General features: G+C 40.3%; 1 protein-coding gene across 1 annotated transcript in view; it reads left to right on the top strand.

Moving 5' to 3' along the window:
• The first annotated feature begins 5 nt into the window (after positions 1–5).
• SLC16A10 (solute carrier family 16 (aromatic amino acid transporter), member 10) overlaps positions 6–15,920 on the top strand; it is a 118,023-nt gene continuing 102,108 nt past the window's right edge. Inside the window, exon 1 of the mRNA XM_008586917.1 lies at positions 6–487. Coding sequence (XP_008585139.1) covers positions 151–487 — 337 coding nt within the window. The 5' untranslated portion in view covers positions 6–150. The remainder of the gene's footprint in view (positions 488–15,920) is intronic.

Genomic DNA, 15,920 nt, shown 5'->3' with positions numbered 1-15,920 from the left:
CCCAGCCGCTCGCCCGCCGGCCCGCCGGGGGCTCCACCGCCCTCACCTCGGCCTTCTTAGCCCGCCCACCGGTCCGCAGCTCCTCTGCGAGCCCGCCGGGAACTCGTGCCCCTCGCGCTCCGCCGGGGCCGGAGGGTGCTGCCTCGGGCCATGATGCCCTCCCAGGAGGAGCCCACCGCCGCCGCGCGGGGGACGAGCGAGGCGCAGCCGCTCGGCCCCGCACCCACGGGGGCCACTCCGCTGCCCGGCCCGGGACCCTCTGACAGCCCCGAGGCGGCCGCCGAGAAGGTGGAGGTGGAGCTGGCGGGGTCGGCGGACGCGGAGCCTCCTGAGCCCCCCGAGGGCGGCTGGGGCTGGCTGGTGATGCTGGCGGCCATGTGGTGCAACGGGTCGGTGTTCGGCATCCAGAACACCTGCGGGCTGCTCTTCGTGTCCATGCTGGAGACCTTCGGGTCCAAGGACGACGACAAGATGGTCTTCAAGACAGGTGAGGGAGGCGCCGCGGCCAGCCCGGGGGCCCGAGTGCATCTCGCGTGCAGGGTCTCTATGTGTGTCCGCGCCCCTGTGCGCGTCGTGGGTCCCCTTGCGCCGGAGGGTGTGAGTGCTGGGTCTCTTCAGTTGCGGTCGGAGCCTGCCACTCCGGGGCCTCGGCGTGCCTGTCTTTGTGTGGAATCCAGATGCGGGGACTGTGTGTCTGGAAAGGAGTCGCAGAACTTATTTGCCCTTGTCTTGCTCCTTTCCCCTCTTCAGAGTAGGCGCGAGTAGTCGCAGTAGACTTTCCTCTTAACGTTTGAAAACAAACAGAACCTTCCAACCCCAGCAATATCACACTGTCATTTTTACGGTCCCCTTCGTGACCATGACGGTTGGGTTGTTGTTCATCTGCCTCCAGGGCTACGGAGGGGGGGTGTATATGTTGGGGGGAGGGAGGGGCGGGAGTTTGGCGAGATGAAAGATTTATCCCAAGGTCACGGGGAGTTCCGAAGGGAGCCCGGCAAGAGCCAAGGTTTTGTGCCCTTTTTTTTCCTCCCCTACTCTGTGCTAAATATAGAAAGCATAGGAGGCAGCCGGATCAGGGACTGGCAAGAGGAAGGTGAGGGGTTGCCCCTTCCTGTTGCGTTCTTTGACATTTTTTTTACTATTATAATAAATTAGATGCAGACTCAGCATTTTTACCCTGTAGAGCGTTCATGTGTGACTACTTTTGAGTGATTAGGTAAAAGACAAGTTCTTAGGTTCTAAGACCTTCTGTAGAACACCTTTACATAAGTTATTTCGTTTCATTCTGCAAGGCGGGTGTTGTCAACCCCATTTAGGTGAGAAAACTGAAGCTCAGTGAAATAAAGCGTCTTGGCGAGTAGCAGAATGGAGAGAGAACACATCATTTGACCTCAAGGGCTACGTGATTTCCATTACTAAATCAGGCCCCCACCCTGACATTTGGGGACTTAATATAATTAATAGTCATTTCCCCCTCTATTATTAATAATCTTAGTTTTCTATTATTTTTAGAGTGAATATTCCTTAGGTCTTTAGTGTGCATACAAGGAATAAGCAGGACTGTGATAACAACTTTAAGGCAAAGATAATGCTGAGCAATGTTGTGGGTTTTAAAACCTTATATAAATAGTATCACACTATTTGTATCGTTCTGCAACTTGCTTTTTTTCTATTCTGCATCTTTGTGACTTATCCACATAGTACCTCAGTTTGAGCTGGTAGCTCAAATTCTTTCCATTTTAACCTGTAAGGTTTTCCATTGTATGAATATATTATACTTTATTCATGTATTCTCCCTCTAATGGACATTTAGATTGTTTCCAAACTTATTATAAACAATGCTGCAATGAGTATTCTGCACTGTCTCCTTGTGAATGTGAATAAGGTCCATATTTAACCTGGAATTTCTGTTTCTTAAACAGCTGTTGAAGCTGTTATGCAGGTCAAAGGACTAGGTACAAAAGTGTTAAAAATGTAATAACATCAGTTTTTAAACTTTACAAACCATTGTAAAGTTTAGCAGGGTAGATATACATATATCTACACAATAGTAAAAAAAATTTTTTTAAATGTCTTTTCTATATGGGTATTTGGGAGGAAAAATCTCAAGAAGGAGACAAAGTTGACAGTTAACATCGCATGGTGTGGTCTGCACCTGAGCGCACCGGCCATCCCCATATAGGATCCGAACCTGCGGCCTCGGCGCCACCAGCGCCACACTCTCCCGAGTGAGCTACGGGGCCAGCCCGACAATTAACATTTTAAGATTAGTTCCTGTAGCATTTAGAATATTCTTGCCTGGGATTACAGATTTTTAATACTGTCAAAACACCAGCAGTCTTTTGTTTACTATTGATTTTGCAAACCCAGGTGAGTAGATCCATTGATGTCTCTGGGTCCTTCCTTCCCTTTCTCTCTCCCTTCTTCCCTTTCTTGAGAGAGAGAACTGTTGGAAAGAGACCATAGTTTTGCCAGAAATCAGAATTTTGCAGTGTCAAAGCCTCTGCCTAATACCCTTCCCCAAAGTTCCAATTGGCTATAGTCTCCCAACACTGGGTAGCTGAAGGTGAGGGAGAGGAGAGGAACCTGGTTTGTCTCTGAACTCTATTTTCAGGGTTTTTTTTTTTTTGTTGTTGTTGTTGTTGTTGTTTTCAGTTTTGATGAATATCTTTCTCTACTTAGTTCAATCCTTGTCCTTTCAGTCATGTTTGTGTATGTGTGTGTATGTTTGTATATCTGTGTAACAGTAGTATAGGTATGTCAGTTAAATGTATGAAGATCTTTGTGCTTATCTGTATGACTGCCATGTATGGTTGTGCTCTTGCACAAGGGTGACCGACTCAGGGGTAATGGGGGGCTGAAAACCAGCCTGTGCTCTGGGGTGCCCTTTGTCTAATTCCTAGAAAGGGCCCCTATGCACTTACAATTGCTCTGTATAACACAGCAGCTAGATTGAAAAATTGCTATTGGGGCACAAGGTAATACATATATAACTGATACATTTTAAGGGTTGAGGAAGCAAACAGATTTAACCTCAGCTGTGAAAAAGATGGTTACAAGGTAGTCTTTAAGCCAGTTATTGTTGAGATCTTTCTCTCCCTCTTTTCCCCCTCTTTCTCCTGCACCCCTTTCTCCCTCTGTGTGTGTATATGCATGTACACACATGTTTCATAAAGTCCATCATCTACAACAGGCACTGAAGTATCTGAGAATACCTGCTTTGAAGTTTGACTGGTCAGGCCTTTTCATTTTGATATTCTAATGCTGAGTCATCTGTGATCAAACATATGCAAGCTTCAAGTACAACACAAAACATATCTGGAATTTGTTTAAGGCTTTTATTTTTCAAAGCTTTCGTCTGTTTTCTGTTTACCTTATTTATGATTCATAAAATCCTAGTATTAGAGGTCAGTAAGTTCTGTCTCCTTGTTTTCATTAGCTTCTTTATAGTGATTAGCGCAAAGATACACAGGAAGTAGAATGGAATGGGAACCTAGGTCTCCAAATTATGGTGCACATTTCTTGAGTACTTATGGCTAAGCACTTTACATGCATTTCTATTTAAACTTTATGGCAACTCCATGAGATAGGCTTTATTAATGTCTTTCTTTTCGGATATGGAAACTTAGGCTTACAGAGTTTAGGCAAGCAGTGAAGCCAGAATTTAACTCCAGGTTTATCTGAAACTCCAAGACCTGGGTTTTTAACCACTGATCCTATTGCATTGGCTAGATAACATTCTGCGACTCCAATGTTCTTTACGTTGTTGATTAATTCAAACATTAGTGATTGGTTGAATACTCTACTAGGCATTCTGGGGTTAGAAAGAAGTCTGAAAGATTGAAGCCCCTGTCTCTTGATCTCACCTTGAGTTTAATAAACAATTGCCAATTATTAATGACTCATTGAAATAGATTTTTGAAGTATAGAGAGACTTCCACAGAGAAACAAGATACTTTCATAGGGCATTCAAGCAAAAGTCTGGGTTTTCCTTTGAAGAACCATGTTCCTTTAGATTGATCCATAGCAGAACAACATTTCTAGGCAGAACTGAAGAGGAGCCTTTCTTAGGCTCACTTCTCTTTAGGACTTTTTAAACACTTCTTACATAATGTGTGATCCATCCAAATTTCTCAGGAAAGGCCCTGAAGAAATTCATTCACACTAAGGCAAAAATGAGTTTACACATCTTACTATTAATCCTCATTAATTCTACAAACGTTTACCAAGTATCTAACACCCTATGTTTTGAGCTCTGTGCTGCGCGCTGGAGATAGTGGTAGAGAGAGACAAAGTCTCTCTGGGCACTGGAGATAGTGATAGAGACAAAGTTCCCAAGGAGCTTAGGTTATGTTGGGGATATAAATGAGTAACAAACGATAAGTAATGGAATACTTCCCTGAGGTATTTGTAATATAACAGGCTTCAATCTTATTCTAAAAGGCTGAAATTCTAAGGAAATTTCAGCAGGTGGTAGGGCTGCGAAAGCATTTGGTGGTCTTTTTCTCTATGGTTATAAATCTTACCTTGTGAAATTAAGACTTTGGAAAGGGGAAGCAAGCTGAACTCCAAGTTGGGCCGTAGAACCAATGAAAAATGCTGACAACATGGCCCTGTTATGGTGCCCAGTTGCTGATGATATGGCTGTCAGAGATGTACCTCACACATCCTGCTGCATCAATAGTGGTAGTAATTGGTCAGAGGGAGCAAGCTGAGGTTCAGTTGTCTCTTCAGTTTGGACCTATTCACATGTACACGCTTGACTGGGTGGAGGGTAATCAGACACTTTAGGAAAACTAAAACAGATGTTATAGTTAACTGGAACATTATTTCCCCTTAGAAATTATGACTTTGGGGCCGGCCCGGTGGTGCACTGGATAAGTGCGCCGCTTGGGAAGCGCGGCGGCGCTCCCGCCCGAGGGTTCGGATCCCACATGCAGACCGGTTTCCGCTCACTGGCTGAGCGAGGCGCGGGAGCAACGCCGAGGGTTGCGATCCCGTTGCCGGTCCCCGGTCCGGTACGGGGGCAACACTGAGGGTTGCGATCCGTTGCCGGACACGGAAAAAGACAAAAAACAAAAAAAAAAAAAAAAAAAAAAAAAAAAAAAAAAAAAAAAGAAATTATGACTTTGTTTTACTTGCTGTATACTGGAAAACCCATGGAACTGGTGAAGGGTTTAGGGTTCTTTTATCTTCCTGATGCAGTGCCAAAGACACTATCTGAGATCTTGCTAGGGTATTAATCTCATTTACCTATCTACTTTCTTCCTGGAGAAAGAAAAATATTTAAATGTTTCATTGACTTTTTAAAAATATCTATTTAAAACAAGTATGTTGTCAGAATCAGTATTTAGGGCAGTTAATGATATCCTTTTGAAGAAATTATATCTTTGTGGTCGAGATACTTGGTCAAGAAGACCCTTACTTTTTTCAGTAATTCCCACAATGTGTTCTTGACAGCCTTTCTTGAAAGTGGAGGTCTGTGGTTAAGTTTGGGAAGCATTGCACACTACACTCCTGTCTTGGATATTTAAAGTGTAAATAAAGATATTAAAAATTCAATAGTTTAGGGCCGGCCCGGTGGCGCACTGCTACAGTGTGCTGCTTGGGAGCGCGGCGGCGTTCCCCCCGAGGGTTCGGATCCCACATACAGACCGGTTCCCGCTCACTGGCTGAGCGAGGTGCAGGCACAGCACCGAGGGTTGCGATCCCGTTGCCGGTCCCGGTCCGGTACGGGCGCGACACTGAGGGTTGCGATCCGTTGCCAGACACGAAAAAAAGACAAAAAGGAAAAAAAAAAAATTCAATAGTTTAAAAGAAAAGTAGGGAATCAAAATGTCCTGAAAGAGAGGCTCTTTGGCTACAATCTTTAATGCAACTCTACCTTCCTGTATTTAGACAGACTGCTCTTTAGACAGTAGGACTGCTTTTTAGATAGTTGTGTACTTAGTACACAAAGTAGGATTTTCAATAACATTTAGAGATGAGTGCATCTTGTAACACCCCTCAATATATTTTACTAGCCTCTATGAAACTTTAAGTTAGTGTTTCCTGAAGGCTTGTTTTTTTCCCCCCAAATTTTCACTGGGGTATCCATTTATACTGATCTACATAATGCAGTTGTATGCTATACCTAAATTATAAGAGATTTTGGTTATAGTTCAGAAGTTAACCAGTGTGTCTTGCCTTTATGCTAAAGAGTTTGTGTTTTGTTTGGTGCTACCTGAATAACTAACCATTTCTATAGGAAAGTTTTTAGTAACAGTGTTATGCTGAGCTGGCTACAGGGAATGATAATCTGGTTCATGATTCTAGACATCTTTCACCTTAAGAAAAATATCTGATTGTTTGCTTTTTGCATTGGAAGAGAGGTGGAAAAGCTAAGAAAATTCACTTATGGCAATAAATTCATCTAAACTACATGCTAAAATAAGTCAGTAGACCACAAAAATGGTTTCAGAATTTTGAAAAATAAAGAAATGAGTATGCTGTGAGCATTTCATACTTCGTTTGCAGAATGTTTGTGGATTTAGAGCAAGACTGAGTAGTGTCAATAGTGTATAGTGAATTCTAATTAAATATAGCAATATGAGTATTTCTCTCTCTCTCTCTTTTTTTTTTTTTTTTTTAAGATGACCGGTAAGGGGATCTTAACCCTTGACTTGGTGTTGTCAGCACCACACTCTCCCAAGTGAGCTAACCGGCCATCGCTACATAGGGATCCAAACCGAGCACCACACTTTCCCAAGTGAGCCATGGGCTGGCCCCTACAATATGAATATTTCTATGGTGCTTTATCATGGGATTTTATCAATAAAATTGACTGCCAAAAGAAACCAATCAACCAAAACTGAAAGCATAACAGAATTATTTCAGGAGAAGTTTTGAGGTGTCTTTTAGAATACATTGTACTCCATGCCCTTGATGTGGTTTGCCTACATCTTTTTACATGGGTCCTTGATGTTGCAGTTGCTTGAGGCTCAGTCACTATCTATGTACTTGCTTCGCTTTTCCTGCCTTTTTTGGGTGTCTCAGATGCCCTGCGGTTCTAGTCACTATCTTGGGGTGGTTGGTTCCAAATCTCTTCTCTGTGTTCAAGATCTATATTTACTATTTCTGGGCGGGTTCATTTAGGTGCACAGGTGCATCAAACTCACTAACATGAACTCATTTTTCAGCGACCCCATGCAACCTTCCTTCACCATCAAAACAATAGCCCACCTGCAGACAGATGTATCTCTCCTGAATTCTCTCAGTGTATGACACCTCTGGCTGCTTAAGACAGAAACCTGGAATTCATCTTAATTTCTTATTCCTTCCCCCTTTCTTACCTGTTTTGTTAAATCAAAGTCCTTTAGTGTTTACCTCCTTAATGCCTCATAAATCAGTCCTTCTTTTCCTTCACTGCTGTCTTCATGTCTTTACTTTTGCCCTTGATTATTGTCATAACCCCTTAATTGGTCTGTTTATCCTCAGTTGTACACCTGAGTGGTTTTTCTAAGATATTGGCCCATAACATTTTTCTGTTTAAATGCCATCAAGTGACATTTAGGAAAATGTCACACTCTTTACTCTGGAGGCCTGTGAACTCTGGACTCTGCTTGACCCTCTAGCCTTGCCTCTCACCTCTTTTACTTCATGCTCTTTCACTTCAGCCAAGCTGAAGGTCTTATTCTTGCCCAAATTTGTCTTGCTGCCTTTTGCCTCTACACCTCTGTGTGTGCCACTCCTCTCTTCAGTGTTGTTAGTCCTTGTAAGATTTCTATGAAAAGGTTGGCCATTTTATTCCTTATGTCACAACCCGGGGACATAACAATGATTTTATGCTACTCTTGTTACGTTTTTGATGCACATGGAATGTTGGTGGTAGCTGCATTTTGGAGTTTTCCTTGTGAATGAATTCAAATAAGTTATGAATTAAGCTTAAAATGGAAGATGGAGAACCTAATTTCAACCTATTCTAATGGAGCATTCTGTGAAAGATAATCCATATTTGTTTAAGTGATCATTTGCATAGTCCTTTACCATAAAGAAAGGGCTTTTATGCACGTTACTTTATTTTTTAGAGTAGCCTTGTAGTGTGTTATTACCTCCATTTACAGATAAGAAAGTTGAAACTTGCACAGTTTAGGGTTGGGCCACATGATATCAGTGTTTACATCCCTTAAGTTGAACTTAAGAACATCTTTTTGGCTGGGTAAAAATTTATACTTATGTCAAAGTTGTCCTGAAAGTAGAATCCTACCTTGCCCCCAACCCTTGAAAGTATTTCCTGCATATTTACTTGTATGTGTTCTAGAACCTCAGTAGTTTCTCCTAGCCAAGTCATCAGAAAGCCTATGAAGTCATTTTTTTTTTTTTTTCCCTGTTGATTTTTTTTTTTTTTGGTGTGGGGGGGTGAGGAGTAGAGAAGGGTCAGATAGAAGAGAGACTCATATTTGTGTTTTTATGCATAATTATATAGGAAACATTAAATCCAGAGCTGATTAATAGTTTCTAACCTAAAATCTTATTTTGGTGGTTCTTATGTGTTTCTAGTACACAGTCTACTTGTATGGGGGGGTGGCGAAGGAAAATAGATCATTTTTTCCACATTTTATTGCTCACCACCAGAAAAAATTATCTCAGAGAGTCTTTGCCTGGATTAAAATGGTTATGTTTTAAATGGCACTTAAACTAGATTTAAAATAATGTTTTTAAATGATTAAAATTTTAGATCAGTCTATTTAAGGGCCACCTGGAAGATTCTATAGAAAACATGAGTTTATCATTTTTTCAATATACTTGTGTCTATACATTTTGCTCAATAGGACTGAAGACTGAAATCCCTTATAAAAATCCTCTATAGAAATCTACTTGAATCTAAGTAAAAAGAAATTGTAATAATTTCCATTTTATTGGTTTGGAGTCTATAATTATTTGGAAAAGAATGAGGAATTTGGTATATCTACATTTTTTTTTACTCACCTCTGTGGATGTAGCATTACAAAGAGGTTAAGCCTTCCTTAAGGAATATACTTTGTCAAGCAGTTTTTTCAACAAAGCCAGGGAACACCAAACTCTAATTCTTTTACTTGAAATTTACAAGTGATACAAATATATAGATGTTGTTACATATAGATGTCATAAGTACAGAGCCATAATCCTTTATCTGAAACTCTTACAACAAAGCCAGGGAACACCAAACTCTAATTCTTTTACTTGAAATTTACAAGTGATACAAATGTATAGATGTTGTTACATATAGATGTCATAAGTACAGAGCCATAATCCTTTATCTGAAACTCTTGGGGCCATGTATGTTTTGGAGTTCAGAATTTTTGGATTAAAAAAAGTAATCTGGCACATATACCTATATTTTTTAGCACCCCTAGAGGAGTCTGAGGCACCCTGTAATCAAATACATTAACATTTCTGCAGCAAAATATATAGATATTCAGAGTCAGTGGGACAAATAGAGACCATGAATAATAGCTTCATGCCAGCTCAGATCAGGTTTCGTTTCCAAGTTAGCATTGATACCATCCTACAAAAACTTTCGGTTTGGAATTTTAGAATTGCAAATAGGGAATTGTAGATTTATATGTAATATATTTACTATTGTTTCCTGTTTCTCAGTAAACTTTTTTTTGGTGTCTGGGCAGCACAGGGATTCAAACCCTTGACACCATGCCTCTAACCGATGGAGCTAACCAGCCAGCCCCCAGTAAACATTTTTTAGGTACATTTTTCTATCACATAAGGTGCCTACTTAATTGTTTCAGTAAGTGCAGTATTCTACCATATTGGTCTACCCTAGGTTACTCAACCAGTTTTGCTGGGTGTTTGAGTAGCAAGCAGTTTTATGCAATGTAAGTAGCATATCTGTAATACATCTTTGAACAAATTGGTTTTTTCCCCTCTTGGATTACTTCCTTGGGTTATACGTCCAAAAGTGAGAATACCGGTTCAAAGGGTATGAACAATTTTATAACACTTGTTATACATTGCTAGATTATTCTTTAGAAAACTTAAACCAGTTTACTGTGCCATCAGTAATGTAGTGGTTTCCTGAAAGCCTTACCAATGTTAGGCTTAATTTTTATTAATATTTGCTAATTTGATAAGTGTCAATGGTATTTTTAAAAATTAGTTTAAAGTAATATTTCATTGCTTATGAGACTGTGCTTTCCTAGTTTTGGAGCCCTTTAGAAGCAGCAAATGGCCTGGCAGTTATATATAATAGTATCTGGAAATACAAGAAGACATATACCAGTGAGTATATTAGAGTGCAACTTTGTTGCCATAGGTGGGAATACTAGGAAGGCCTGAGGTCATCCTGCCTTAGATTCATACATGACACACCTTGGCAGGTAGGGCACACCTTTGTTCCCTTTTTTCTGCTCTTTCAGCCCAGGTCTTGATCAAGGTCTTTCATGGGTTTGGAGGTGGTGATGGAAATTAATCATCTGGAGACTTGGCCATGAGGACTTCATGTCTCTGTCAGGTGACATCTCGTCCTTCAGAGGCTCAAATCTGCAAGGGCAGCCATATTTTATTCTTTTTCAGTGTTATCACCTTGCCATATCCTCTTCTGGATTCAGGCTAATTCTGTTGAATATATCTTTAATTAATTAATTAATTAATTAGGTTGTGTATATGTATGTGTGTGTTTTAAGTTAGTATTTTTTGCTTTTGTTTATTTTTAAAAGAGGATACACAAATCATTTAATTTGTTGAGCTCAAACTATGTACCAAGAGCCATGCAAGGAAGAGAAATGAATTTGATTTATTCCATGCTCTTGAGAGGTTATGTGGGGAGACAAAATGATACATCCATAAGTAACTCTAAGGCGCTATACAAGGAGTCTTCAAAAAATTCATGGATTCATATTATCTTTTAATTTCATTTTTTCCACAAACTTTCTGAAGTATCTTCGTACATGTGAAATGCAGTGCGAACAAGATATAGGATTTTAGAGGAAGGCAAAATGACTTCTTTTGTTCATTTGTTTTGTTTTTGGCAGCTGGTCAGTTCTGGGATCTAAATCTGTGACCTTGGTTTTATAAGTCTGTACCCTAACCAAGTGAGCTAACTGGCCAGCTCCAAAATGACTTCTGAGTGAGCCGATTAGGGAATGCTTCATGGAGGTAGCTTTTGAGTTAGCCTTGAAGGATTGGTAGACTTTCCTCAATATATTTAATAGAAAAGGGTATTCCAGGTAAGGTTGCAAGGGCTAGGAGGTACTTTACTATGTATTTTATATTATCTTGTTTTATCTATCCAATAATCCTGTGATGTAACTATTATAGTATTAATCCCTTCGTAAATTTCATCTTTCATATCCTGGATTTTTTTTTCTTGTTTCATTATGTTGTCTGAGTCTTCTCCTCTCTCATTCAGTTTCCTTAAGATTGTTGCTTGGAATTCCTTATCAGGCATTTCAAGAGTTTCCTGCTCTATAAGGTCTGGTACTTGAGAATGACTGTATTCCTTTGGTGGTGTCATATTTTCTTGGTTTTTCATATTTCTAGTATCTCTACATTGATGTCTGGTCATCTGATAGAGTATTTGCTTCTTCTATTACTGTGGAGTGGGCTTTGAGGAGAGAGAGACTTGCTCTTCTTTTTCTGCTCTCTGCTGCTTACTCTTCTTGTGTCAATGCAGTTGAGTGGGCATGGGCCTGCACAGTGGCTGCGACTGCTACTGTGGTGGCGAGCTGCCCTTGCAGCAGCAATGGCTGTGACAGTGGCTGTGATGGACCACCCATGTGGAAGTGGTGTTTTCACCATGCTCCTGCCTTCTGCCAGGTGGTGGGGGCTGCCTGTGGCTCCTGCCTAGGACTCTGGGCATGCTCCTGCCTTTGGCGTCATGGCCTCTGATGTAACTATTATGATCCCTGTGTTTTAGATGGGCTACTAAGTTTAGTAAGTAGTGAGGCCGGATTTGAACTTAAGTCTCTGGCTTCAAGACCCTGGTTTTTATACTCAGCTATACACTGTGCTATACACTGTGCAGGTGAATGACAGGGAGTTTGATTTGGCTAGAGCCCAGGATATGTAGTGGAAAGTAGAAGATAAGGGTGGAAAAGATTGGTGGAGCTGGCGAATGGAAAATCTGAATGCCAAGTTGAGAAGTTTGGACATTATTTAATAAGCAGACAATGGGGAGATATCAAAGGTTTCTAAGGCAGTGCTTTAAAAAGATGACTGGGTTGCAGAGGAGAGAAGTAGGAGGGACACCAATTACAAAGCTGCCTGAAAGCTGGGTAAGATTTGAGGGGCAGCAGTGGAAAAGGGAATGAAAGGTCAGATGTGAGGCATTTCAAAGGATAGACTGAGGGAATTCTGGCAAATTGTGGGTATGGACAGTGATGAAGAACACCAAAGTGGAGATGACACCTCTGTCTGGAGCCTGTGTCTTAATAAGTTTTGACCAGGGAGTCCCATATTTTCATTTTGAACTGGGCCCCACAAATTATGTCAACGGTTCTGGATGGTGCCATTGACAGGAACAGGGGCATGATGAGAAGGAATTGGCAGAGAATGGCTGGCTCAGATTTTAGGCACGTAGAGTATTAAAGGCTAGCAGGACATCAGGGGATGATGTCAAGCAGGTAACTTGAAATACAAACTGGGAACCTCAGAGTGAAGCTGAGGCCAGAGGTAGAGTTTTGGAAAGTGCACGTCTCTAACAGGGCCGTTGTATAATAATAGAAACCCAGAAATTCTATCTTGAGCAGACTGGGTGGCTACTCCTATATAGTTCAGTTTGTTTCAGTTGAAATTATCATATTTAAAAGTAACAAAACTTCATTCCTTAAAACATATTTCTAGCATATTAATTTCTCTAATTCAGATTTGCATCTTTCCAAAGGTCAGAATTGTATTTTTACTATCACTGTTTTAAGTATTTCAAAAACTTAGTCTTGAGACTTAGGTATTTTTTCCCACTCACTTAACATGATCTCTGAGACTTTTGGCATGTTACTCTTTTTATCATTTGTGATGTAAGTAAGCCAGTCTTAAATTCCAAAGGTCAGAATTGTATTTTTACTATCACTGTTTTAAGTATTTCAAAAACTTAGTCTTAAGACTTAGGTATTTTTTCCCACTCACTTAACATGATCTCTGAGACTTTTGGCATGTTACTCTTTTTATCATTTGTGATGTAAGTAAGCCAGTCTTAAATCTTATTTTCAAGTTGTTCTAGACCAAGAGACTGTGAGAATAGTTTAGAATCTTTTCACTTACTTTATATATTTCAAATTTAAATGTAAAGTATTGACAGTAGTGGAAAACCTGTTCAACAAGCAGATGTTGTTATCTTATAGATCAGCCTTCAAGAGTTTAGTAACTGAACCAGCTACTTCAATCACAATTCATAATGGAAACAGTTACAGTCATTCTAAGTGTAGGTTCTACTCTTAAAAAACTGGGAAAGCTACTAGAAAAGTAGAATAAATGAAATTAAGTTTTCTGTTGACAAGACAAGGGAGGAATATTGTACAGTTTAAGAAATAGGTTCTACTCTTAAAAAACTGGGAAAGCTACTAGAAAAGTAGAATAAATGAAATTAAGTTCTCTGTTGACAAGACAAGGGAGGAATATTGTACAGTTTAAGAAGCATGACTTGTTTCTGCACACTCATATTAGACATTTGAGGTTTGTCAGGGAAAGAGGTGTCATCTTGTGGCTCTCCCTGGCCAAGAATGGTCAGTCCTAATTGATACAATAGCTGGATGCTTGGCCACACACAAGTGTATTTTGCCTTAGTTTCCTGTCATACAGTGAGCAGTGAGACTCAAGTAGGATCATAGAATGCCAAAGTAGTTTTACATGCATAAAGCACTACAGATACATCAAACACTTGTTATTGAGCAGATTGGCGCAGTGCCTTCATGTCTGTTGACTCATGTGCTGTGCTGTAATCTCTCAGGACTCAGGTCCTGAATTGCTCTCTTGTGATTGAAGCCCAGCTGAAGGTGCTGGAAGTGCAGTGACCCTGGAGGAAGAACCAGTAAAAACAGGGGGTGGATGAGAGAGAAATGAGAGTTGTGCAAGAAGAAGGTATCTGCCCTTTTCTGTAAGCCAAGGCACCCTTACCCTTCCAGTAACTGTTTTATCTCCTAGTATCATTTGGCTTCATGAACAATGGCTGTATTAAAACAAATGTCAAGGTGTAAGGCAGTACTTTGACCATGCTTGTCTGCTGTTCTGCTTGCTGGGATGAACTGAAGTATTGGCTTGCTGACCAGTAAATTTGATTTCTAGCAATTGTGGGGAGAAAAGGAAAAGGGAAGTCCAACTAGAGCATTTTTCCTCTAGATTTTGAGAAATAGAAGCCATGTAGTCTTTTAAAACCCATGCCAACATACCAGACAAAAAGAGTCTTGATAATAGCAAAGATCAGGAATCATAAAAGAGCAATGTAAGTTTTTGGTATTGACTTCAAAGCATGGTTTTCTATAACTTAGTGTTCATTTGTTATGTGTATGCTATTATAATTACTTTTGTATATGTGGTAGTTATTTTTTTTTGTAACTTAGATTAGGAAACAAATGTTGAGCCACTTAAATCAAAAGGCAGACTATTACTTTTTGGAAAAAAATATCTGGTAAAAGTAATGCTTAATCCAATTAATCTGTCTTCCTTCTCTAATTCATCATGATGACTTTGGATGTCTGGTAGCAACTGAGAATGGTTATGCAAAAATGTCAAGGCAATGTAATCCCTATTATTTATGGTCACTTAAGAGGATAAATTAATCATTGGTCACTAATCTTTGGATAATTTCTCTATTGAGCTGGAAATAGTCTTAGTTTTTTGGAAAGCAAGTCAGTGAGTTAGTCTCAACTGTCAAAATTGATCAGGTTTTTTAAGTCTAATAATAAGTGAATAGAAACTAGTTGCCTTTTTCTTCCTACGTTGTAGCATGATCATTCTGTTACTCGGGAAACTGCATAAGGAACAACAGAGAAAATACATTAATACACTATCTTGTGGTGGGTTTTCAGTCAGAGTGTGCATTAGACAAAGTTCAGAGCTGTCAGAGGATTAACAAAGCTGTCTTCACAGATCACAGAGGCTTGCAACCTGTGTATGCATTTTCCATTACTAGAGTTAGGCAAGTTAATAATACTATAAAATTGCTTTTAATATAGATTGTTTAGGAAGTGACTCTTTTGGTGGCAGCAATTTTATTTATTTATGCTTTAAATATTTTGAAGGCATCAACATTGTTTAAGTACTATATTTATTGGATGTTAGGGGTAGGGGTGGGAATAAAGAAAAGTATGCATTTCAAACCTAAGGGAATAAAGAAAGAAGGAAGTCCTTGCCCTGTGTTTTCCAACTGGGTTCAGTGTCTCAAAGGCAGAAGAGTACTCACCCTTTGGAACTTGAGGTCTGCATTCAGGAGGTTCCCAACAAGTCTTTATATTTGAGAGTAAATGAGATTGCTGTGAAGATGGAATCAGAGAGACACTGCTTATTTATCAGAATAAAAATGACATTTTTTTTTCTTCCTTTTTTTGTCTTTTTTTGTGACCGGCAACGGGATTGCAACCCTCGGTGTCGCGCCCGCACCGCGCTCAACCAGTGAGCGGACCGGTCTCTATATGGGATCCGAACCCTCGGCGGGAGTGCCACCGTGCTCCCAAGCGCCGCACTCTACCGAGTGCACCACCGGGCCGGCCCCAAAATGACATTAAAATGCCTCTTTGCAGCCAATCTTCTTCCCGTACACTCTAGCTCCTGGAAACCACTGTCTGCTTTCTGTCACTGTAGTTTTGCATTTTCTAAAATTTGGAATGGAAGGGTATTTTCTTTTGTGTCTGGTTTTCACTCAACATGACGCTTTTGAAATTCCTCCATGTTCTTGCATGTATTAGTAGCTCATTCTTTATTACTGAGTACTATTCCATTGTAACCTATACCAC

The sequence above is a fragment of the Galeopterus variegatus genome, unplaced genomic scaffold, assembly GCF_000696425.1.
Source record: "Galeopterus variegatus unplaced genomic scaffold, G_variegatus-3.0.2 Scaffold4178, whole genome shotgun sequence".
Classification (NCBI taxonomy): Eukaryota; Metazoa; Chordata; class Mammalia; order Dermoptera; family Cynocephalidae; genus Galeopterus; species Galeopterus variegatus.
The sequence above is the reverse complement of the archived record's forward strand: the minus strand, read 5'-3'. Positions and strand labels throughout refer to the sequence as shown.